General features: G+C 41.3%; 1 protein-coding gene across 1 annotated transcript in view; it reads right to left on the bottom strand.

The window, feature by feature from the left end:
- Positions 1-24,763, bottom strand: part of tle2b (TLE family member 2, transcriptional corepressor b) — a 79,067-nt gene that overhangs the window by 20,945 nt on the left and 33,359 nt on the right. Inside the window, 3 exon segments of the mRNA XM_080506165.1 lie at positions 1,192-1,372; positions 3,129-3,203; positions 5,184-5,246. Coding sequence (XP_080362291.1) covers positions 1,192-1,372; positions 3,129-3,203; positions 5,184-5,246 — 319 coding nt within the window.

The raw sequence follows: 24,763 nt of genomic DNA, 5'->3' as shown, positions 1-24,763 counted from the left end.
AGCAAATAAACTCAGATCTAGTCCAAAAGGTGAGTTGCTGTACACGATACAAAGATTTCTCCCCCAGATAGTTAATAGCATTGCTCTGCATTTAATCTAGTCCCAAATGATTGTCACTGGCCTTGTTACTATGTTTTAAATTCTTCGTCATGTGTTGTTTCTCCAATGCATTTCCCTTATGTTTTAAGCCTTGATGGTTGATTCTGTTTCAGGTCTTGTCATATACTGCTTTGGGGTTATTCCGCGTTCCCATTTGCTTGGTTCATTTTGTTTTCGCTTTTGCTTCTGCAAGTTTCCTGTTGTGGCTATGTCCATGTTAATGCCTGCTTTCAGTTTACATGTCTGTGGTGTGTTGAATATCTGCCTCAGTTGTATTTTTGCAGTGCTCTCCATGTGTTTCACTGTGATTACCCTCGAGTGTTGCCAGCTGTGCCCCATTGTCTGCCCACTCCCTGCATGTGTGTCTGTACTGTCCTCCATTTGGCCAGTAGCACCAGACACAGTAAGACTTTGCATGATGGTCCATCTTCAATATTGTTCCAGCCTCAGCTAGTTGTTATTTTGCATGTATCTGCTTTATTCATGTAACTAACCCTTTCTGTCCAACGTCAACAAAAACTGCCTTAACCAGGTCTATCTCCGGTACATGTGCTTGGGTCCTATTAGGTGCTTCACAATAGATCCAGCCTTAATGATTAGTCCAGGTGTGAGCTAAGGAAAACTTTAACTTGCTATTCCATTTGCAACATGGGTCAGGCAAGATTTTCGACTCTTCTGGCCAGTGTATACTAAATTAGACTTGTTCCCAGTAAAAAAAAGTCCACCCCACACCTTTTCTCAGGTGGATTGATATTGCTAAGCTATTGCTGGGATTGTTCCACTGCCCATCTCTGAATGGTCCAGCAGGACCTGCCTCCGCCCATCTCTGAGGGGGTAAAGTAGGCCTACTATCATATTTCATGCCATGTTTTGAAATCTGTCTTGTCTCAGGTATTCATTCAATGAGTTTCCCCAATGTGCTTTACCCACTCATGGTTTTGTGAGTTTCAGGTCTTGCATTATACCAGTTGAGGTTATGGTGTGTTGCTGTCTGCATGGTTCATGTTTGTGTTAGCTTGTGTTAGTTGCGTTGCTTGGAATAAAAATCAAAGCAAGCAAACAGGTCAAATATATGGTCTGCTGATTCTTTACCTCTGAGATGTTCAGGGTCAAGATGGTTGCGTTCATCTTTGGAGGCGAGGTGGGCCGAGACTCCTAATGCCCCAGTCAGTGCCAGAAGCCCCGAGCTGCCAGCGCCAAGGGACAGGCCGGACGGGTGTGGCGTCAGGGGGATGCCAGGGGCATGGTGAGACAGGTGCTGGAGCTGCTGCTGCTGTGGCCACAGGGAAGGAACGTAGTGGGGAGGAAGGGAAGGGAGGAATTGGTACATATGATGTAGTAGATGGTTAGGAGAGAGGGAACGAAAAAAAAAAAAAAAAGCAGACAAACATCATTTGAGAGATGAGAAGTTGGGGTGGCAGTGGGGGTGGTTGGTGTTGCGGGCGGGAAAACACATGATATGTAGAAGGTGAGTGAAATTAAATCCACGTGGACAGCTCAACAGTGAGAGAGGAAATTAAGATGAAGGTAGATAGGATGTGAAAGAGATTAGAGGATTAAGAGGTGAGAGGGATGGACATTAAGAATGAGAAAGTGGAAAAGGAAAAGGAAAGGTGGGAGGGAAATTGAATGATCAGGAGACGCAGGGCAAGTGAAGGTGATGAGAGCCAAAAAAAAAAGAAGAGTTGGTGAAAACAGTGAGATATCAAGATGATAGGATTGGTTATCAAGAGAAGGCAGGAGAGAAAGAAGACGTACGAAAGAGCCAAGAGAAAAAGAGAAAAGAGACGGAAATAGAAGAAAATGTTTGAGTCAGAGAGCAAATGATGAGGAGAAACATAAGGAAATCATTATGAAAGCAGTGTGAAGAGAAGGTGAATTGGAGGAACAGGAGATAAGTGATAGAGTAAATGAGAGCATGAAAAAAGGAAAGATTTTTCGCAGCGGTGAGAGCAAAAGATAAAATTAAAAAAAATAAAAATTATATGAAAGGAGAAATGAGGATATGGCCAAAGTAAGACAAAGAGAATGTTAAGTATTATGAGGGATCACAAAATTCATGAAGGAAATGAACACAAAGAGAAGAGAAATAAAGAGAAAGAGAGGAGAAATGAGGAAATAGAAAATGGGGGGGGGGGCAAAGGAGTCTCCACAGATAAAGAAAGGCTATTATCCTGAGGGAAGCATTATGATGTGTTTGCGTGTGTTGTTTTGTCAAGCTGGTGTATTAGACACACGCACGCACACACCTTAGAGACGGCGGTGTTTGTAGTGCTGGGAGGAACAAAAGGCTTTAAGTAGACGGTAATGTGATCAGTGCACTGACAAGCAGTGGAAGGCTGCACTCAGGAACATCACTGTGCCTGCATGCATACATATACCATAGTGCAGAAGGACCACACAGCTTCTGTAGAATATGTTGTTAATGAGGCCATCATGTTCCATTACATGTGAACAAATATGCACCTTTATCTGTAAAATATCTATCCACAATTGGTCTTGGCAACATTGTGGTGTTTCTTTTAATATAATGTTGCAGGGAGATGCATGAACTCAAGTATTCACTACAGAAACACCGAAGCTGAGCTTTGAATAATACAGTATACAGTACAGTGTAGGGCTGTACCAACTAATTAATGGAACCGGTACAGAATGTGAGCATACTGGTTGAACAGAAAGTTACCTAATTTCGTTTTCTCTTTCAATAGTTGATACTGGACAATGTTAACATTTCAATTGTAAAACAGACGGTCATATCGGGCGACTGCAAAAATATTTTATAGTTCGTCATCCCAAGAATTGCCTATTGAAAGATTGCAGACGTCATCATATTGGGGCCTCCTCTTAGTCCAACCAACTCTGTGTAACCGTGCAAATGTAAATAGAACAATCACTTTAAATATTAATAAAATAGTGTGCGTGTGCGTGTGTGTGTGTGTGTGTGTGTGTGTGTGTGTGTGTGTGTGTGTGTGTGTGTGTGTGTGTGTGTGTGTGTGTGTGTGTGTGTGTGATAAATGAAGGTGACTCACCCCGATAATGGCATTGAGCTCCGCCATGGTGACCTGCTTGGCCCTCTCCACGGCTTGAACCACCTGTTGCTGGTGCTGCACGTGCACACACACGCACGCACACACACAGAATTTAATACAACAGACTGGTTGCTCAGTATCATCACACATACTTCTGTTACTGTATAATGTGTAAATAATGCACCATACAGGATATTGCAAATAGAGTCAGTCACCAAACAGCAACAAACATGGAATCAACTAAACCTGTGAAGAGGTGTTTTTCAACAAAACATGGTAAAGAGAGAGTGAATACAAACGACTGGATTGGGTAACCACAAATTTAGACAACACAAACACCGACAGGAAATCGCACAAATCAAGGCACACCAACTGTTGCTAAACACACACATACGCACGCATGCCTGCACGCACACACACACACACACACACACACACACGCACGCACGCACGCACGCACGCACGCACGCACGCACGCACACACACACACGCACACACACACACTGCCTTAACAACACGCTAACTGAAAATCTCAGCTCTGTTTACACATAACCCCAATACAAACAGACACACAAACGCAAACATACATGTATGCAACAGGCCTCGCCCACACACACACACACACACACACACACACACACACACACACACACACACACACACACACACACACACACACACACACACACACACACACACACGCACACACACACACACACACACACACACACACACTGTCAATATTGATCAAACTGACAGGGCTGCAACCTTGCTGTTTCCAGGGAGCACACTCATCAATGCGCACACACACCTACACACAGAGTAGAGGTGTGTCTGCAGGATTGTAAAGGATTCTAACCACATACCCAGTACAATCCTGCACACAACAAAAGAAACGCACCCACACACGCACACACACAGACACACTTCTATTGCACATGCCTCACAAGCAATACAATACAGCCGCTTCAGCAGTTTTGCTGTATTACATTGAAAAAATAAAGCTTTGGGATCTGATTAGTGAAAGAAAAACACAATTAGAGAAAGAACGACAAACATACAAAAGCAAAAGCACCTCTAACAAACATCTGTATTTGACTTAAAAGAAAAATAATGTAGGTTTCTCAACAAACAATCTAATTTATTACTCTTACAATCAAGCAAGTTTCTTTATGAAATCAGATACATTGGGTTAGCCTGAACTCCGACTATTAGTTTCTTACTGCTCTAAGTGACAACTGTGGAATGAAGTGGGACTCATATCTGTTGGATAAATAATTCAGTGCACGTTGCCATCTGAAGGTAACAACGCGTTTACCTCAAGAGGCATAATTGTCAATGCTATGAAAACAAGAAAAGCATAAACTGATACTTAAGTCCTTTTCAATGTTAATAATTAGTATCGATATTCAGTAACATAAATGATAGATTATTATGTGTGTGTGAATGTGTGTGTGTTTCCTACTGTGGTTTCCTCTGAGTGCAAAAACATGCATGTGAAGTTATTTGGTGACCCTGAATTGCCCCTCAGTGTTATTGAGTGTATATGACTGTATGTCTCTCTGTGTTTGCCCCGTGATGGACTGACGACGGGTGTAATCTGCCCCTCGCCCATCGTAAGCTGGGAAACATGAACAGGATTAAGCAATATAGAGGATGGTCTATTGTCCAATGTACAGAAAATATAGATTTGTTGATCTTGATATTATTGCTATGAGTCACAATCACATATGCTGACTATGTAATAAAATGGATGAATTTCCTTCAAAAGCAATTTACCAATAAATACTCAATTACTTTCGGTTAATGAGCTTGGTAAATGCCAATATGCACGCTTGTGGGATGTCTAAATTGTATATGACTTGCATCAATTGTCATTTCTACGCAGCAAATTAGAAGTTCTGATTTATTTCTCCACTTTAATGCCCTGTTGTATATGATATATTCACGCTTTTTTATTTGAATGGCCTGGGGAAGTTGGATCACTGCCTACCATTTATGGCGCTGCGTATTTTGTGTATATGTATAAGTGTGTCTGGCAGCAGTGGCACTTACCTCTTGAGAGAGGAAAGGGATGATCTGCGCACAGATGGCACTGAGACGCTTGACAATCTCCGCCTGTGATGGAAAGAGAGGGAGAGGAGGAAGAGAGAAACAGAAGGAGGGAGAAGGGGATATAGAATCATGTTTCATATTGTAAGATTGGAAGCATACAGTGAACCCAGAGCATATGATACACCTCAACAGCGCATTAAGCCATTGTTGCATTTAAACACCTTCTTAATGAAAGAAGAGGTTTGTCAGCGACAGATTGAGAGAAGAAACATGCGGAGGACTGTGAGAGGGAACAGTAGAGGTTGAGGGATGGAGACAGCATCAGGGCTCCTGTAATCATGTTGTCTTCCAGCAACTCCATACCCTCATTTAGCATTGAGCCCAAACACTGTTACCTGCTTTACTCTTCATCCATCGCTCACTTTTATCCACAAACACACACAAACATGTGAGCAGCACATTAAAAAAACACACACACACACAAAAAAAAAACGGAAACCACTGAGAATTTCTCTGTCAAGCTCTCCACCTGTCACTGCCGCCTATTTAGTGTCTGTATGTTTGTCTTTTCCTTAAAAACAAATGAGCAAAAAAAAAAAAAAAAAAGCATACAGATGCTTTTACTAGGTCAGGAAATGTTTTCCACATACACAGTTGGCCATTCCCAGCTGCGCACACACACACACACACACACACACACACACGCACATGCACACGCACACGCACACGCACACGCACACGCACACAAAAACAAATTTGCACACACTCGCTGCATCTCTCACTCGTGCACACTGAACCTTTGCGGTGTGTCTAATTCTATCTGTCTGAGTGCCCTCAGCCTCATTTTGTTCTCTTCTTCACTCAGCCGTTCTCTTTTTTTCTACAACCGCTCTCACACTGAGCCATTATTACCCTATTCATCCTCTTCCTCCCTCCTCTCATTTTCTCTCTCATCTCCCTCTCTGCATTTGCTTGCTTTGTCTGGCTTTCTCTCATCTTTCTATTCTTCTACAGTTTTTCCTTATTATATTTTATCCTCCCTCTATTTCAGCAGCTGCCCTTTTCCTTTCATATAACATCAGTTGCTCTCATCTGTTCTTCCTCTGATACCTTGCTGTCACACTTCACCGTGGACATTGTTGGAATCTTCTTTTCTCCATTTCTTTTTCCTCTGTCTATCATGCTCTCACTCACTTTCTCTTTTCTCTGCAGCATTCTATCCTCACTAACACATGTTCCTGACACCTGAAGATAGTGGAGAGGAAGAGAGGACAACAGGGGAGCCAATGGAGGGCAGTCCAACGACTGACAGGACCGTATATATGACCATACAAGAGGCACCGATACACCTTCACACACATGCATGTAAAAACACAATCAGTTAGCCTGTAACTGTCAGCCACTCTCATCATCACTTTATAAACCATCCATAAAGGAGACACACGGCACTGCTCAGGACAGACTTGACAGGACATACCATAAAATACATGCGCCTGTGCACGCGTGTGCATGTGTGAGATCCTTCAGTAAACAATAAACAATAATTTATCGTGGGAAGGAATCACAGAAATCAACCTTGTCAGCGGCATTTATTTATAAACACAGACAAGCACATAATGTCCATATATTATTGACATTATAAAAACATATTTTTTTATATTTTGGACAGGTATTGATAATCTACACTGGCCTTGTCGCCGATTTACCTTTGAATATTTCAACAGAAATGGTTCTGCCTTCTCAGAATGCTTCAAATCTTCACTTTCAACAGGTGAGTTAACATAATAGATGCATTGAGAAATATACTGTAAAAACTACGATTTTCTGAAAAGCCGCTGACTGTAAAATACAGCTTGTGATTGTAGTTAACTTTTCAAAATGTGAGCAAAATAGAAATATCACATTGAATCTGGAATTTGACCAAAAACAGAAAAGAATGTGTACAAATGTATCTATGACACTTTATTCCAGTTTGTTCTCTTAAACTGCAGTTGGAAATAAAACAAAACGTTCATCTTATGTGGACCAACACAGGTCATACTGTCATTATTGACGATAATAACGATGCCAACAATGTTCTCTCTCTCTTCTTGTGTGCTTTTTCTCAGTTTTTCATGGTAATTGGTGACATTAAATGAGGTGGTTGTGAACGTTTCACCCGCCGTCAGCTAGATTTGGCTTCAGCCATCATCTTGATTTGGATAAAGCAGGGAAGATGGATGGTTGAAATCAATACAAACAGAAGCCATGCATCGTGTTAAGACCGTAAATTAGACAAAACCATGACAAGAGCACATTCAGCTGCCATTAAAACTTCATTATCATTGATTTAAAGTAGTCAGAGGAAAGAATGTGTCAAACGCTATTTTCAATCTGCACTAAATTTATTCTGCCAACTTGACATGTTTCAACTGAAATGTCATGAAGAACCAAATTGTAAATTAACTGATTGAGTATAATCCAGGTATGGTAAAGGTGAGTAAATGGCAATTAATGTTTCTGCGTTCATAACAAGATAGTTTGAGATCACAGAATGTGTTACGTGCTCCATATATACTAAAACTACTCAAAAATGCTTAGGTATGAGTGGTATTAACACCTTTAATAATCCTTCTCACAATGTACTGATTTGTTTCAACATCATGTAAATTTTTTTAATCATTAAAACAAAGTCTTTTTACAAAAAAAACATCAGCGATTGCAAGTGTTATGAGCATAAGATGCCCATCCCCTGGTTGGTGAATGAAAATGAGCTGGACTGAGAGTCCGGAGCCGGGCCAGGAGTCAAAAACAACACAGAACAGTCTCCTTCTAAAGCGCAGCCAAAGCACGGCCACCAGGGGATACTGGCAGAGACTGTCCGGTTCCAGGGATGAACGGATGGAGGGATGAATGGATGGGTTGATACAAAGGGAGAGATGAGGCTGGTCAATAAACACCTGAGGGCAGGTTTGCTGCCAGCTGGCAGGGAAACAGGCACAGACGCAGACAGTGAGGCTTCACATGAAACCGAGATAAAATGCAGGTGAGAGAGAAAGATGTGCACGGCGGCTTTTCAATTAGGAGGGCAACACATTTTCGCGACACAAAAAAAGAAGAAGAAGGCGAATGGGAAAATTGGGAGAAAGGAAAACAACTGAAGAGACGAAGGACTAAAAAGAAAGGCAGTACAAGGACAGTCTGCCTCAGAGGCTGTGTTCAGTGACACGCATGGATATTATCTACAAGTTAGAGGGTGGATACACACAACACTAAAACAACGGAGACAACTTCACAGTTGCCTTCCAATCAGATTGTGGATAATTAACACAGCCGGCGTTAATTATCTTATGTGATGTGTCGATGTTACGTCGTCCGGAATCTGAAGAACCTCTTTCCAAGCCTATGGTCCTTAAACAAGTGTTTGTGCATTAATTAATGCTAAATCCACATCTACCTTCAAATTGTACCAAGAAACTGTGCTCATTTGTGTCTCTTTAGATTTACTTGTAAATATTTTTTTTGCAGTATGTCTTATAATAAAATCAACTCCATATTGTTTATCTCTTATTAGACAAAACGCTCACCTCCTCCCAGTTTGTGCAGTTGTAATTTGAAAATTTTTCTAAATACACACTTTTCTCTAAGAACACTGATAAACTACATTCTGTGCATTGTATGCAGCCCCCTGGTTGTCCTTGACCAACCCAATGGAGATCAATAAAAAGTTATGACTCAAAAAGAAAACGGTGTACATGGTGCTATTGTTTTGAAAGCATCTGCTTAATTTCGTATGATAATGAATTTGTGCTTGCTCGCATTTTGACAAGTGGAGTTAACAATTGTTGGCTATGTGAAAAAAAAAACAAAGATTAGTGCAAATTGTTGAGTTTTTCAAGAGATGTTGTCCTCTTGGTACCTGTTTAGTGAATTCACGAACCCAAATCAACAATACCATACAAAACACACGGAGAAATTCATGACGACGCAGATTAAGACGAGTTAGTCGTCAAAACCTCGTAACAAATTGCTATCCGCGGCTCATGAGTAAACAAATGGTTCATCTGAAATCACCAGACTCTGATGCAGTCTGTCTTGACATCCCACACAGAATTTCATTCATTGTATTGTCTCACATTTATCTGACAGAAAATAAGACAAACACCACAACAACTAATGATGGAGAGACTTTTGGACAGATTTTAAATTGGTGTAGTAATACAGAAAATAGACGAGAGATTATCAATGTCAGTGTAAAACATCAAAATAACATTATGAGTAACCCTTAGAATAATCTACACACCACATGAAACACACTATCCATATCAGTGTGTGTGTGAGTGAAGGGAAGGAGGAACAAGGGAGTTTTTATCTGAGCTTGCAGTGATTCCCCATCATGTGCCTGTGACAATAATGATAATATCAAGGTAAGACACATTGACTGTATTTTAACTTTTTGCATGTTCATATAGTACATGAATTCCAGTAGAATGACTCTGCCATAAATTGTGTCATCAGAAAAAGTAACAAGTTCAGCTCATGTTTTTGTACTATTTTAGCTAGATGTTACTTGTGGATATTTGGAGAAGCCAAACTACATCCAATTGCTCATGATGACCTGTTTAGTATTCTGCTTCACACATGTACGTCGCTGGGGCTGAATAAATAAAGTTAATTAGTGAAAGCACCACTTAATATAAGGCAATCAAGCTCAACACCACTGCAAACCATATGGGTGACAACTAAGGGAGAATTTTCATGTTTGACCTTATAGAGTAAAAGTCAATAGTATCACAGTAATAAACTGTTCTTTATCATAAAACACTTACGTACAGCTTTAATGGAAGAGGGGCAGCTGTTTGTTTGGACTCCAGAGTTTGGCTCAGTGGGCCAGAAGATAGCGCCGGGAGTCCTGCCTTGTGTAATAGGCATAATTCTTAGTGTGTGTAGTGAATACAAAAAAAAAGAAAAAAGACGCATTCTCCTGCGCTTACTTTCCAATTGCTCTCAGTATTGCTGCTGCTCTCTCGCCACCCACATGTTTAACCCACAAGTACAAATGTAACACGTTTCTGCTTGTTCTGTGAAGACTGTCAAAAGGCATTGTGGGAAAATGTAGAAAATTACCAGCTGAAGTAGAAACGGTCGAGACAGGTGGGTAGATGAGGCAGTGGGTAGTCTAAAAGAGAGAATGATAACTTTCCCAAAACAAGCCATCACAGACTGACGGTGTATCCGCTTGAAATAATGAGTCCGAGTGCGATGGTTCAGACAAAGACAAAGCTTGTTTCACGAGAACAGGATGTTAGCCCAGCTGTTTTCTTAAAGTCGGAAAGCATCCTGCGAGGTGCACCGGGAGCAGCTTTTCAGGCTTGTATGAGGCCAAACAAAACTTACACATGATGTTTCATGATGAGGATCAAAATGCAAAAAACAAAAAAAACTAAAAACTAAACAAGAGGGACAATGTGATAGTTTTGGGTTGTTGTATTTTTCCATGCACATACAGACAAGAAAACATACTTGAACTGAAACAACAGGGAAGCCACTCCCCCCCCTCCCGCAAAAGATCATCATTGTATCTGGTCTCCCAGCGTGACGGTAAGCAACAGTGACCGCGTTCGCCTTGCCAATAAAGCTTGCTGAATTTGAATGTGATGCGCGTGGGCTGAGATTGGCACGGGAGGAGGAAGACTGTGCCCAGTGTGCTCTGGCGCTGCCAGCTGTGCCAGCCTCCGAGTCCCACTTTGGCTGAGCCGGCCCGCTCCGTGTGCGTTACTGTCCATGTGTGCATGCATGTGTCAGACCATAACCGTGTGCGTGTGTATGTGTGTGTGTGTGTGTGTGTGTGTGTGTGTGTGTGTGTGTGTGTGTGTGTGTGTGTGTGTGTGTGTGTGTGTGTGTGTGTGTGTGTGTGTGGGTATGTGTGGGTATGTGTGTGTGTGTGTGTGTGTGTGTGTGGGTGTGTGTGTGCAGCAGTGATAGCCCTCAACACACACTTATGGCTCAGAAGCACAACACCTCTGCCATCTTTTAGCTCCAGTTCTGCTCCTACTTCTTGCACCTCTCGCATACTTGATACCGAACATTTGCTGGTGTGAATCCTTAGACTTAGGATGGCAACAATCGCGAGCAAGGACTTGGGTGAAGCGTTTAACCTTCAAGTGCAAACAGCCCAGCTGCAACGCCAAATTCCAATGCGAAAGTCTGCCATGAAATTTTAATGGAAAATAAACTTTTGCAGACGACTCAACTTCACCTTGATAGACAAAAAGGCTTTACAAAACAGTATTGTGCTACCTCAGATCTCTGTACTTTCCATGATGAGTTTCTCAAAGCATTAGGAATCCAAAAGTAACACCAACTGAATAAGAATACTGAACATGAACCACTGGTGTGTGTGTGCGTGTGTGTGTGTGTTTGCGTCAATCGTTCATGTCATAAGCAGTCGACAATCTAGTCCCAGCTCAAAACACTTTCGATTTGTTTGCACACCTGATTACTTTTTAGGAGCTACAATCACTCATAGGAAAAAAAGAAAAAGCAAAAAAAAGAAAGAAATCACCTAATGGGTTATTTATCAGCTGATAAATTAAGCAAGCGTTACAGCCTCTCAGATGCAGTGTTTTATGATTGTCAAAATCTTACATATTAGTATATAAATCATTATTTAGCACTTAGGTATCATGTTACTTTAATGTTCACATCTATCTAATGACACTAATAGTGGTTTGTGTGACTTTATTATGAGACAAAGTCTTGGTTCACACCCTCTGCACAGAGGACTGCAGAATAACCTCACTTATAGGCAGGGGGTGTGTACGTCACGCCTTCTAATTGCGTTGCTTGGCCCTCTACGCACAGTTTAAGGTAAATATTTGTAGTCAATGATGCACTAATCACCCGCTGATTGGGGTTGCAGGCAGAGAAGTTCAATGAGAACAACGACTCTGCTTCCTCTCTTTTAGCCCCTCCATCCCCAACCCCTCCCCCTTTTCTCTTGAGCAATCAGTCTTTCGCTCTTTATTCTGCAGGCTCATTTTTTCACTTCCACAGTATCTTCCTCTTCCTCTGTGTCCTCTCGCTCTATTTTCCCTCGGTGCACTTGGCCTTGCTCTTTTGCGCTCTCGCTCTCTCTCTCTCTCTCTCTCTCTCTCTGCCCTCCTTCGCATTCTCTTATTTCTTTCTCCTCCTTGCTCCATCTCTGCCCTGCTTCTCTCTGAGAGTCTCCCTCTCTTTTCTTTTCTTGCTTAGTCTTGTTTGCTCTCGCTCTCGCTCTCTCTCTCTCTCTCCCTCCCTCCCTCCCTCCCTCCCTCTCTTCTCTGGGCAGCATGCCAGCTCCTCTTCTCTGGCACCGAGCCAAATCTTCTTCTCCACTTCTCCTCCCTTTCCCCCTCCTGCCCCTCCTCCCTTCCTCTACCCCCCTTGCCTCTGATTGATGGCCCCTCTATTCTGGAAGAGAGAGGAAGAGAGAGGAGGGGGGGGGGGGGGGGGGGGCAGCAAAGCACACACAAGCATCAAGTCACACAGACACAAAACACTAAGAGGCTTGCACATGTGCACGCACACTCTCCCCAAATTATGCACAGATATACAAGTACACACTCGGCACACACAGTGCACACACAAAAGCAACTGTCGAGTTGTGTGTGCGTGTGTGCGCGCACATGAACATGTGCGCGCACACATGCACACACACGAAGCACGAGGGGCATACACAAAACCAATCCAAACAGAGCAGAGAACACACACTCACACAGAGCTGTGTGCAGAGCAAGCAAGACTCCCAGCATGAGACCAACAGGCACACACACATGCACGCACGCACACACACATATTTCCTCAGACACATATACACACATAAAGACACGAATTCAACCTTCAGTGCAGAACCAATACAAGATAGGCGGCAGACCAGGCAGTAGAAACATTTAGAATGAAAAATACAGACAGACAGCTCACTTCTACTCTCTCACAAACACAGGCGCCGATTTATATTTTCACTCGCGAGTGCCCGAGTAATGTGAATAGCCTACCGTCATATACAAATCTGTATATAATTCTGACTATAAGGGGTTGCTCACTGCTCCCGATCGTCTGATTTTACAATAGATGACTTTATTTTCTAATAATCCATAATGTATAGCCGAGTTTGATGACCACCGAGAGGGTGTTGGTCTGGAGAAGGTTATTTTCCTTGTAATGGTGGGAAAAGTTTCATTAAAGCCAAAAGTTTTATTGACAAGAATTCAACAAAGTGAAGCGGTCACAAAAGCCTTGTCAGAAACGATGTCACGTCCTGTAACTGATACTGCGGAGCGCATTTTGTGAGCAGCCGAGAATTTTGTTTCTTTCTTTCCATGTAAATGTATATTTTTATAGTACCTGGCAATAAAATCCTTCCGATTCTGGTACTTTGTTCTCTGCTGACCCTTTTCCGCTGTCGCTGGTGGCGCCGCCAACACTGCCGCTGGTGAAGGGGAATGTAGTGCTTGACAAGGGGTCTACACTTTAATGTTTCATCATTTTCATGGGTAATGCCATTCACATATGTTGAATTCGTTTTAAAGACACAGGTTTGTTCATTCCTTTTTTTTTTTTTTGATTGGCTATCCCCCAGTGAGTGTTCAACCTTTCAGTAGGTGCTGGAGCATCAGAGCACCCACGGGATTGGAGCGTATGCTCACAAACACACACACCACTCCTCGCATAAAAACTGATATATTTACTCAAGGACAAAATATATATACATTCATCAGCAATATACAAGAAAACTATGAACTTCTAAAAAAAAATAATAATAATAACAATATACACAACAAAATTAGACACAAAATATATGTTTTCCAGTTTCGGTGGTACTTCGATAATCTTTTTATCTTTTTTTTTTTTTAATCTAGCTTCATGTCCTTCTCCTTCACTGTATTCCACACTAAGCTATTAGTCATGTTCACACAGTGCCATCTCACCAGATTGCATTGACAGACTGCAATACGGCTTCAAACTCATGTCGTCCACAATGCGGTCAGACACAAAGCAGTCAGAGTCTCAAAGCTTCCCTCAGAGTATGGCATGCATGACAGAGCAAGCAAAGACGTGCACATCGCGGACAGCGATGCACGTATATATTAATGGATGCTGTTTTTCCGCATCTCGTTATCGCTCGCGACCTGGCAGAATCATGCACATGCTGTGGTTCACTTTCTACGATCGCATCTGTTTCCAAAAGGCTTGGATTGGGTCGGCGGGGAACATCAGTTCCTAAACTTGTTTTGCACATCAAGACCTCCTGGTGAAAGCAGGTATGCATGAATATCTGAGTCAAAGCCTGAACAACCAAAAACATTCTTGCTAAGACACAAAAAATCCCAAAAACAGATTCCAAATGTGACTAAACTCTAAACATTACAGGATCCTTCTTTGAATTTAGAGGTTGCCCCAGTTTTGTGATGGTGCTAAACTCAGACCCTTGCTGGCTGCAGCCCAAATCAGACCAGGTGGTACTATTTTAGAAAAATTTGCTTTGTACACCTCATGTAACGTGTAATTCAGAATGGCGTTTAATCTACTGTTGCTGTTGTCAAAACAACCCAACCCTGATTAACTTGCCTATAGTCATAATCACTGGTGAGACATGTTTTGCTGGTTCAATACAAATAATAACACCTGTGAGCTGGCTTATGATTAATATAATTGTTACTCGTGCTGGTTATATGACAACACATTGGAATTACGCTTCAAAGGATTTAAAGTGGAAAAGAGTGCTTATTGCACCCAAAGGACAGAGTATAACAATACATTAATCAGCTTCCATAGTAAAGGTGATACAAGTGGCAAACGATAAGGCACAATGCATATTGCAGGTTACTGTCCACAGCGCTCTGATGTAAACACTTTGCTTGGACTAATGACCTGGCAACATGGAACAAAATACAACGTGCAAAGCTAATTTTCATGTTGTATTTTTAGAAAAAAAAAATCTATCATGAAAAAGTGGAGGCAACCATGGATTTTACCCATGCAGGCACGCAGTGACCGATGCATCTTCCACCCATGAATTGCACCGATGCAGTGAATGAACCGATACGCTCGCATCACGAACGTTTGTATTGAGATACCGACTCACATCGATTCATCTGCACATGCTTAATATAAATACATACATACAAACAAACAAACCAATAAATACATGTGGACAACAACATAACTTTTGCATCGTTTGTTGGCGAAGGTAGGAATGTGACCTTCACACAGAAAGGCAAGTTATACTGTATTGTGCCAATTCCAGCATTTGTCTAAATGTCTATCATAAACAAACAAACAAACAATACTTGTGATAATGCAGGGGAAGAACTCCCGTCTTACAGAAAAAAAAAAAAAAAAATATCCTCCAGCAACTATTGAATCCATGCTGTTGTCGTTTAGTGTTAACAATAAGTTTCGAGCTGTAAATAGGATTTATTATTTCATTAAAACAAGTTATACTGGGCAGAAATGCTCCCCACGAGCGCCCTTTCACAGTGTGATGCAGGTCGCCTGGGAGGCACAGCAAACACACTTGAACATATTATACAAGATAAAAGTCACATGCTGTTTAACTGCTTCACTGTTACAGGCTACTGATTTGTTTGATTTCATGCTTTGGTCATAGAGCATAAAGCTGCATGCACTAACTTTCACATGAGCACGTATCAAACGCGCACGTACGTACGTACGTACGTACGTACGCATGCATGCGCGCATCCGCACACACAAACATAAACATAAGCCGACACTGTGAAGATCCTCTGAGCTCCACTGCCAAAGTGACAAAGCTATTACACTAAAAGGCGACGTCCCTGTGAATTTAATCACACATTTTCCTCTCGTCTCATCTCTCTTTACCGTTCAGCTTTTCTTTTTTTTTAAATTATATCCTAACAATCTATCCATCTCTCTCCCTCTCTCTCTCTCTCTCTCTCTCTCTCTCTCTCTCTCTCTCTCTCTCTCTCTCTCTCTCTCTCTCTATGCTTCATTTTTCAAGAATCATCTCTGTTATATACAAAGCTATGCAGCTTTAAAAAAAAAAAATAATAAAGGGAATGAAGAAAGGGAGAACAGAAAGACCAGCAGATACATGCGCACACACACACACACACACTCACACACCCACACAGCTACACACACACCACAGATGCTACAACATGCACAAAGAAGGACTGCATACACCACCGATCAGAGAGCGCAGACACCCATAATATCAACACTTAAAGGACGCACTCACACATAATGTAATTTGACCTCTCCAAAGCTTGTCCTAGTTGACCCACATAAGCAGTCTCATCTTAATCCAGCCCTTTAAATAAAAGTGCTTAAAAAAAAAAAAATATGACAACCATGGGATTATGTACTGACTGGGCGGTGGGTATGAAAAAAAAAAAAAAAAACTACAATGCACAGGAGATGGAAAGAGTGAGACTGTGAAAAGGAGAAAGAGAGAGAAGCCCAATCCTATTATGAAGCAAAAGGCAGTGAGTTGAAAATGAAGGCATCTCTTGCCCACACTCGCTCTCCTTCTCATTCTCATTCAGTCTCTCTCCTCTCCCCAATGAGATAAGGATTCAGGTCACAACTTCAGCCAAATATACCAATGCACGCACACACGCACACACGCGCACACACGCACACACACACACACACACACACACACACACACACACACACACACACACACACACACACACAAACATGTTTTAAAAAAAGCCAGACAGCAAAGGCTAATTAGGCGGGAGGATATGCACATGTAGACGTGTGCGCACTCTTACACACACACACACACACACACACACACTTTCATATACAGCACAGGCAGATAAACATGTGATCTCCCTCTCTTCCTTGTACACTCTTCTAATCTTAGTCAGTCCCTCATTCTGTTTTATTCATATCTTTAATTTACTTCTTCTTCTTCACTCTCCCTGTCTTTTGTCCCCCGCAAGAATCACTAAGAATTTCACAAATTGTTTTCTTTTCAACCAAAGGAAGAGTGCAAAAACACATGCACGCGCACACACACATGAATACACCCCCACACCCTCAGCCTCATATGTGTGGTGGTGAAATGAAAGGAGGGGAACAGGAAGGAAGGACAGCCAGCTGCCTTCATCTGTCCTCAGGAGTCCACCGGGGAAACAGTTTGGCTGCTGAGGCTCCTGACTATCAAACACACAGCCCCTTTATAAGATCCTGCCTGGACTCATGTAACCTACCCCAACCACCCGTACGTATGTATGTATGTATGTATGTATGTATGTATGTATGTATGTATGTATGTATGTATGTATGTATGTATGTATGTATGTATGTATGTATGTATGTATGTATGTATGTATGTATGTATGTATGTATGTATGTATGTATGTATGTATGTATTTATGTATGTATGTATGTATGTATGTATGTATGTATGTATGTATGTATGTACTCATACAGATACACATACATTTACTTTTTAGACTGCGATTCATGAATTCTCTACAATTTCACGTATGCTAATTTACCTAATATGGTTCTTTGTACATTTGACTTTACCATTTACCAAATGCCAGTTTTCAGGCTTTTATCAAACACTGTCATTATCTTAAATGGCTTAAAATGAGTAACCAGCTCCAGGTCCAATATCCTGCCCAAGGACACGTTAACACTATTCACTAATGCGATGCTCTCTCTCAGCACTTGGCCAACTTTCTGCTTGTTAGTGACTAGAATATTATAGAAGACGTTTAAAAAATGTATGACATTGGCGAAGACATTAGACATGAAGACATCTTTCCAGATTGGTGAACTTTTGAATCCTTACTTGTGAAAAACATTATTTATACATTAATGGTATGGTTTTGTGAATTTGACAGATCACTTAAAGATACACTTTGCAATGAATAAACATGAGATTGTGAGACTGTGTCAAAGAGAGGTGGAGAATATAACAATTGAGGCCATGACTACTTAAAAATGATATAATTCCAATATTATAATTGCTCGTGAATAGTTTTGATATTCAAATTGATGCAAGATGCTTTATAACACGAACACGTTCCCTTGCATACAACAGTTTAGACTTACATAAAGGATACCAATAGACGTTCTTAAATATTCTTAGTTTTACACACAGCAGCATCGTCTCATTTAAGTTTTTATTGTCTATTTTTCTGTTAGTTATCCCCATTGTTTGCTTTTTTGGTTCATTAACACCACTTATGAAATTATCCAACGTTTTCAAGGTCACTTTTGTGTGTGTACATTCCGTAGTATCCCCCTTCTTTTTTTTTTTGTCTCAGAGAGATATTAGATGTTTGTTTACACCGTGAGTTGTGAGTTTAACAAAAAGGCAAAATACAAACACTTAAAAATGAAAAGTCCTTAATTTCCTCCGGCAGTCATTGCTTTAATGATAATATCTGACCTAACAAAGAAAAAAAAAAGATAGCAACATATAGCATAAATCCACATGAAAATGTGTTTACGACCTCAACTCAACAAGCCCCTCCAGGTTCCTGCTGTTTAATCTCTAATTAGCCACCGTTGCCCAGTAGCCTTGATGCCAAGCATCATGTTGTACAGGGATACAAAAAAAACCACAACCAAATATGTATTTTCAAAACCAGCTTCCTCACAGTTTCCAGACATCAAGAATTTCTCCAACAAATGTGAAACTGGTTCTGCTGCTTAATGTGTTTCGACTAGTCAAACAGACTGACGTGTTTCACTGGGACACTGATTTAGAAAAAAAAACCAAATAGGGCGGACATTTTTATGGATATACTAAATGGAGGAATCACTGCACACGTGCAGCTAATCATCATGATTTTTTTATTTTTTTTTTTTATCCGAACTGGAGTTACAAATTGGAGCTTGCCGTTTTCAGCGACAGAATTATGGAATGAGCAGGACGACAGCTAAATGATGCAACCCACATTGAGGCGGCGTGTATTTCGTGCACTATTCCGGTGTAATTAAGACAGTAATTTGTGGTGTCAATTTCTGACAGTCAGACAACGTGGCGAACACACAGTGGCAGTGTGATTATGAGCCCCTCAGGTCATACGACCATCTTCTGTGATGCACCGTCAGATCCCAGCCCTGTCGTAGAGCAGCACTAACTGAGGCAATTATTGAAATGTTGCCACAGTAACGTCCCTGCTGGCCAAGGAGTCCTCATGGAGACACTATTTCTCTCGAAATTAATAAATAAAGGGATTGCACCAGAGAAATCACAGCTAATTTGAGAAAAATGCAAAGCTGCACAGTTGAGATGCATGTCCCCATCAAATAAGAAGACGTTGCACAACTTACACATGTACAACTTATTTATGTCTGCATTTGACTGGAGGAAAAATGATACCTGCAGAACAATGCTTTCTAGTCTGATGTACTTTCTGCTACGGCAGCACAGCTAACAGTGCATCGCAATCAGATTGTCTTCAAGAATTACAAGATTCACAAAGGTGTTTTCACTGGATGAGTGGATCTGGAGTCGGGTGGTAATCTATCAACATTGACGATCGTTTTTTTTGTGTGTTTTTTTTGTCGTCTCACCCTCGGCAGGAGAAACACAACCGTTCAAAACCACAAGGCAAATCAGTCAAATCAAGAAACATCAGCGCAACCACCTTTGTGTGCTCGAATGCAAAGACTGATAGAGGGAGTGTTTTACTCATCGTCACACCCGACTCCACACATGACAACCGCTTGACAACTTCCCAATAGAAATGAGTGTCTTATTATTATATAACACCGACAATGAGTGGTTTTCACCAAATTATACAAACTGCATGACTTGGATTTGAGTGTTTAAATGTCCAGTACCTTGATCCCAGTGGACTTCATATTATCTGCTTTTCACATTCTTTCTCACAAACGTCACAGGAAGGAACCCCCCCTCCAAAAAAACAACATGCTTCATTGATGAGAGATGATGACAAGGGGACAGTAAAAACACCTTTCTGTTCTTTTTCTAATAAGATGCTTGTTAGCTGGTGGCACAACGTGTACCTGTCAGCCAGCTTCATATTCAAGCCCACAACATTTCTCTCAGTATTTGTTTTAATTCACATGAAGTTTGCCTTGAGTGGAAATTTTCAGACCTGGGAAGACATTTTCCTGACACGCCCCCAAAATGCATTCGATGTTGATTACAGCTCCGGATGCTTGGCTGCTCTTTAGTACGGCGGAGTCATCGTCTTCCCACAGCTAAGCAGTCGTGGGCTCTGGTTCTTCATTTGCTGCCATCAATATTTTCACATATTCGGAAGCTGCACGGGGGTCACGAGGCTTTTTGTGTTGCAGTTTTTTTGCTGTATTAATGTCTGACAATGCTTCACCCTCGGCTACAATTTCACCAACTTGCTCCAACAATTAATTTTCAATACAAAAAAAAACAAAAAACAGAGTGCATATCATCGCATCTGCGAGTTGCCTTGCGCCTGCCCACAGCGTGAGGCTAAGTGACAAAGCCAGTGAATATACATGCTGTGCATCCGCACATAGCTGGGCATACAGGCAATGACTACCCCGGCCCAAGAAAGTGCGACATCAATGAATATAGAACAGCCACAGAGAGCAATGTAAACTCCTTATGGCCTCTCCGACACCTCCTGGGGATTCTGCTACTATATACGGTATATGATATGGTAATGGGAGTGAATCAAGAGAGATGATGTGATTTTGCGTGTGTGTGTGTGTGTGTGTGTGTGTGTGTGTGTGTGTGTGTGTGTGTGTGTGTGTGTGTGTGTGTGTGTGTGTGTCAAGAGATGGCATCTTTCTTCAGGTGCTCGGATGCAGCCATCAGAGACAAAAACAAGTTGGGGATTATGAAAGATATGTGTTAAAGATGAAGATTAAAATGTAAACAGTCAAAGGGAGAAGAAGAAGAAGAAGGAGATGAAGAAGAAGAAGAAAAACATTAAAAGAGTTTGATAGGAAGGGTATATAAAAGCAAGAGATGACTGCTCAATTAATGTCGAGACATGAGATGGCCCTGCCACTGATAATGACAGAGTGAGTGTGAGATAGAGAGAGAGAGAGAGAGAGAGAGAGAGAGAGAGAGAGATGGAGAGAAGCAATAGCAGTGATCTCTACAGGATGTTCGGAGGAAGCTGGAGGGGGGGAGGAAGAGGAGGAGGTGGAGAGGAAATAAGAGCAGATACTGTTAAATCTATTCATGATTCATTATTTCTCGCTGCAGCTCAAAGCTCCTCTCCCTCCCTTGATGTCTCTCTCTATCTCTCCGTCTCCTTCGTTCTGCATTTTCTCTGCACTCTCTCTTTTCCCCTCTTTTGCGCGCTTCTTTTCTTGGCTCTCATTTTCAGCTCTATCCCCCCCTCCCTCGTCTTGTCTATGAGGTCTTTCACTGTCTCTTTTAAGGCTCCATCCTTCCTGTTTACCCTCTCCTCTTTTTCATCCATCCAATTAATCTCTCTTTTCTATTTTCTCTCCCATCCCTGATCTCACACTTTTCACATTAGCGATGCAACATTTTTTTCCAAGTTATCTCATTTTCCGTATCACACGACTTCTTTTTGTTGCCCTCATACCTCCAGAGTCCTCCGTTTTTAAACGATCTTACTTCTTTCACATTGTCCCTCCCACTTTTAAAGCCTCTCAGCCTTTGTAACATTTTCTTCTCCACAACCTCTTCTCTGCTCTGTCCTTGTCCACTTTCCTTTTTATAAGAGATTCTTCTAATACCTCATTTTTTCTACGCTTTCTCTCGTTTCTGTTTCTAAGGGGCCGTTCACATCATTTTATTGCGGTTCACTTTATTTGCATTCTATAACACCGTCTCCCGCTTCACTTATTTTGGGTTTTTTTTTTCTGTCAATAGAGCCTCTTTGACTTTTATCTACTTTATTTCCTCTGCACGCTGCTTGCTTATCATTTCATGCATAGCTGTTGTTTTTGTCCCCCCCCCCCCACTCTCTCTCTCTCTCTCTCTCTCTCTCTCTCTCTCTCTCAAACATACTTTTTTACACATTCCTGTATTCCACCTCTGCAGGCTCGTCTTGCAGCCACGGTCACCAGTTCATGACACCGCTGCTCTTTCTTCATTTCTGTCTCCCTCACTTTTTCATTTTCATTTTCCTGACTGCAGTTCTTTGCTTTCCATCTGTCATCCTTGCCATCTATACCTTTATCTCCTCTCTCCACCAGCGCTTCCTATTTTCCATGCTCACCCCTTTCTAGGTCTCCCTCTGTCATCCGCCACCTATCGTCACCCCCCCACCCCCACCCCCTCCTTCCCCCACTTCTTCCTCCCCACATCTCTCAGAGGTGCAGCCAGAAACTCAGTCCATTTCTTCTTTTTGGCGACAAGAACTGACAGTTCAGATCTCCTGCCAACAATCTCTCTCTTTCTCTCTCTCTCTCTCTCTCTCTCTCTCTCTCTCTCTCTCTCTCTCTCTCTCTCTCTCTCTCTCTCTCTCTCTCTCTCTCTCTCTCTCTCTCTCTCTCTCTCTCTCTCTCTCTCTCTCTCTCTCTCTCTCTCTCTCTCTCTCTCTCCCCCCATCCTGCTGAGTAATAGTTTCTCTTCTAATGATTAAAGCATAACTTTCACTTTGTCATTTAACACTATCAAAGTTAAATCGGACTGCACTAAACACGTAACAACCCAAAGACAAGCAGCAACATTTAGGTCCATGCTTAACATTTAATAAAATAATAATAAAATAATAAAATAAGAATAAGAATAACAACAATAATAATAATAATAATAATAACAATAATAATAACAATAATAATAATAATAATAATAATAATAATAATAATAATAATAATAATAATAATAATAATAATAATACTAATAATACTAATAATAACGTTATTAAATAAAGTAACATTTCTCTTTGGACTAGAAAATACTGCTGTCTTGTCTTGCTGTCAATGTTTTGTATAAGATTACAAACAATGAACATTAACAGATATCAACAGAGTTGTGCACTGTGGTTGACCTGGAAAACTGTTAACCATTATAGCTTTTCAACTTCCTCTGATCCTTTTCAACTGTTGCTTCTCTTTTATATCGCTGTCATTCCCTTTCTCATTACTTTCTTGTCAATGTGTTTGTCTGCTGGAAGGATTTCACTCATTCTAATAATCTATAGCTTTTATTAAACACATGGCTCCTATTTCTTTCTTTCTTTCATGGCCAATGCAACAGTCATAACATTCCTGCTAAATTCGGATTACAGGAAAACACATATGTGGCCATTTCACTTGAAATGCAGATGCAAGATGCATCCAAGCTGTAGCAGTGTAATGATTTGTCATTGGAGCAATCTGGACCCATATGATATCAGATGACATTTATGTCTTGCACGACAGCATCTGGCATGTAATATTTCATATATAATTATATAATAGCAGTAAAGTGATGACGCTGAAGATCTTGTGTGAGACAGATACACTCGAGGCAGCACACTGTTTCAACGTGTCGTGCTTCGCTGCCAAGGCACAAACTTCAATATGATGAGAAATATGCAACGTGGTGTCAAGGGTCAGATCTGGAGTGGAGGCTTTGAGTGCAGTGTGTCTCTTTTCCCCGTGCCCGCATTGGTTCGTCCAGGTACTCAGGCGACATCGCCGAGTCTAGTGCATATTTGTGAAGGGTGTAATGGTGATCGGTGTCTCCACATCTGCCGTCGGTGTGGAAGAGTCGCATGTCTCTGTCTCAGTCCAGTGACCTGTTGAGGTGCCAACCTGCCTTTCGCCAAATGTCAGATAGGATTGACTCCGTGACCCTGACGTGGATAAAATACTACGTATTGTGGTTGTTATAATACTTCACTATTGTTCAGAGTAATTATTAGCCTCAAGTTTTCCTTCAGAGGGTCAATTAACTCAGCAATTCAGCAGATTGGTGGCCGTGTTTGTATGTAAAAAAAACTTCCAAAATTGACAGTCTTAAGCTGTTACTTTATAAAAATGGACGATTTCCCTTTCCCTTTCATCAAACATGCGATACTGAAGAATGAATGCATTTCAAACTCATAGCACAACTCAAGAGACCAACTCCACCTGCAGAAATTACCATAAAAAGGAGAAGAAAAAACCATTTCTTTGTTGCTTTATTCTAACATCATAAATTAAGAGCAAATGCCAATGCACTGCCAAAGATTTATTTGACAGCTGCTTCTTAAACACAATGAAATTCAAATAGAAAGGGACCTTAACTGGAGTTTAATATGGCTTTATACTCATCTATTAAATACGCCCTCCTTGCTTAAAGCCAATTCTTCTTATGCACAACTTTAAGCATTGTGAAGGTTTCACCAGTCGGGTGTGTACAGTGCACTCTGTATTTGGACAGAGACCCACTGTTTGATGTCTCTGCACTATAATTACCTCGAAAGCTAAATGACACCATGATTATGAAGTTAAAGTGCCGAGTGCAGAGTGAAGGTGTTGCAGAGATTGTTCCAAACAATGAGGCCGTTTTCTAAAGGAGCTTGTTGCTGCTTTGTGCCTGTCTTCCTTGCATGACAGATACATAGATGTAGAAGTACACCCAGAGAGATGGAGTCAGCAGATATAAAATGCTATTTCACTGGATAATAATTCTTTCTGCA

Source organism: Blennius ocellaris, assembly GCF_963422515.1.
Source record: "Blennius ocellaris genome assembly, chromosome: 12".
Taxonomy (NCBI): Eukaryota; Metazoa; Chordata; class Actinopteri; order Blenniiformes; family Blenniidae; genus Blennius; species Blennius ocellaris.
This window is presented reverse-complemented; position numbering and strand designations above follow the sequence as displayed.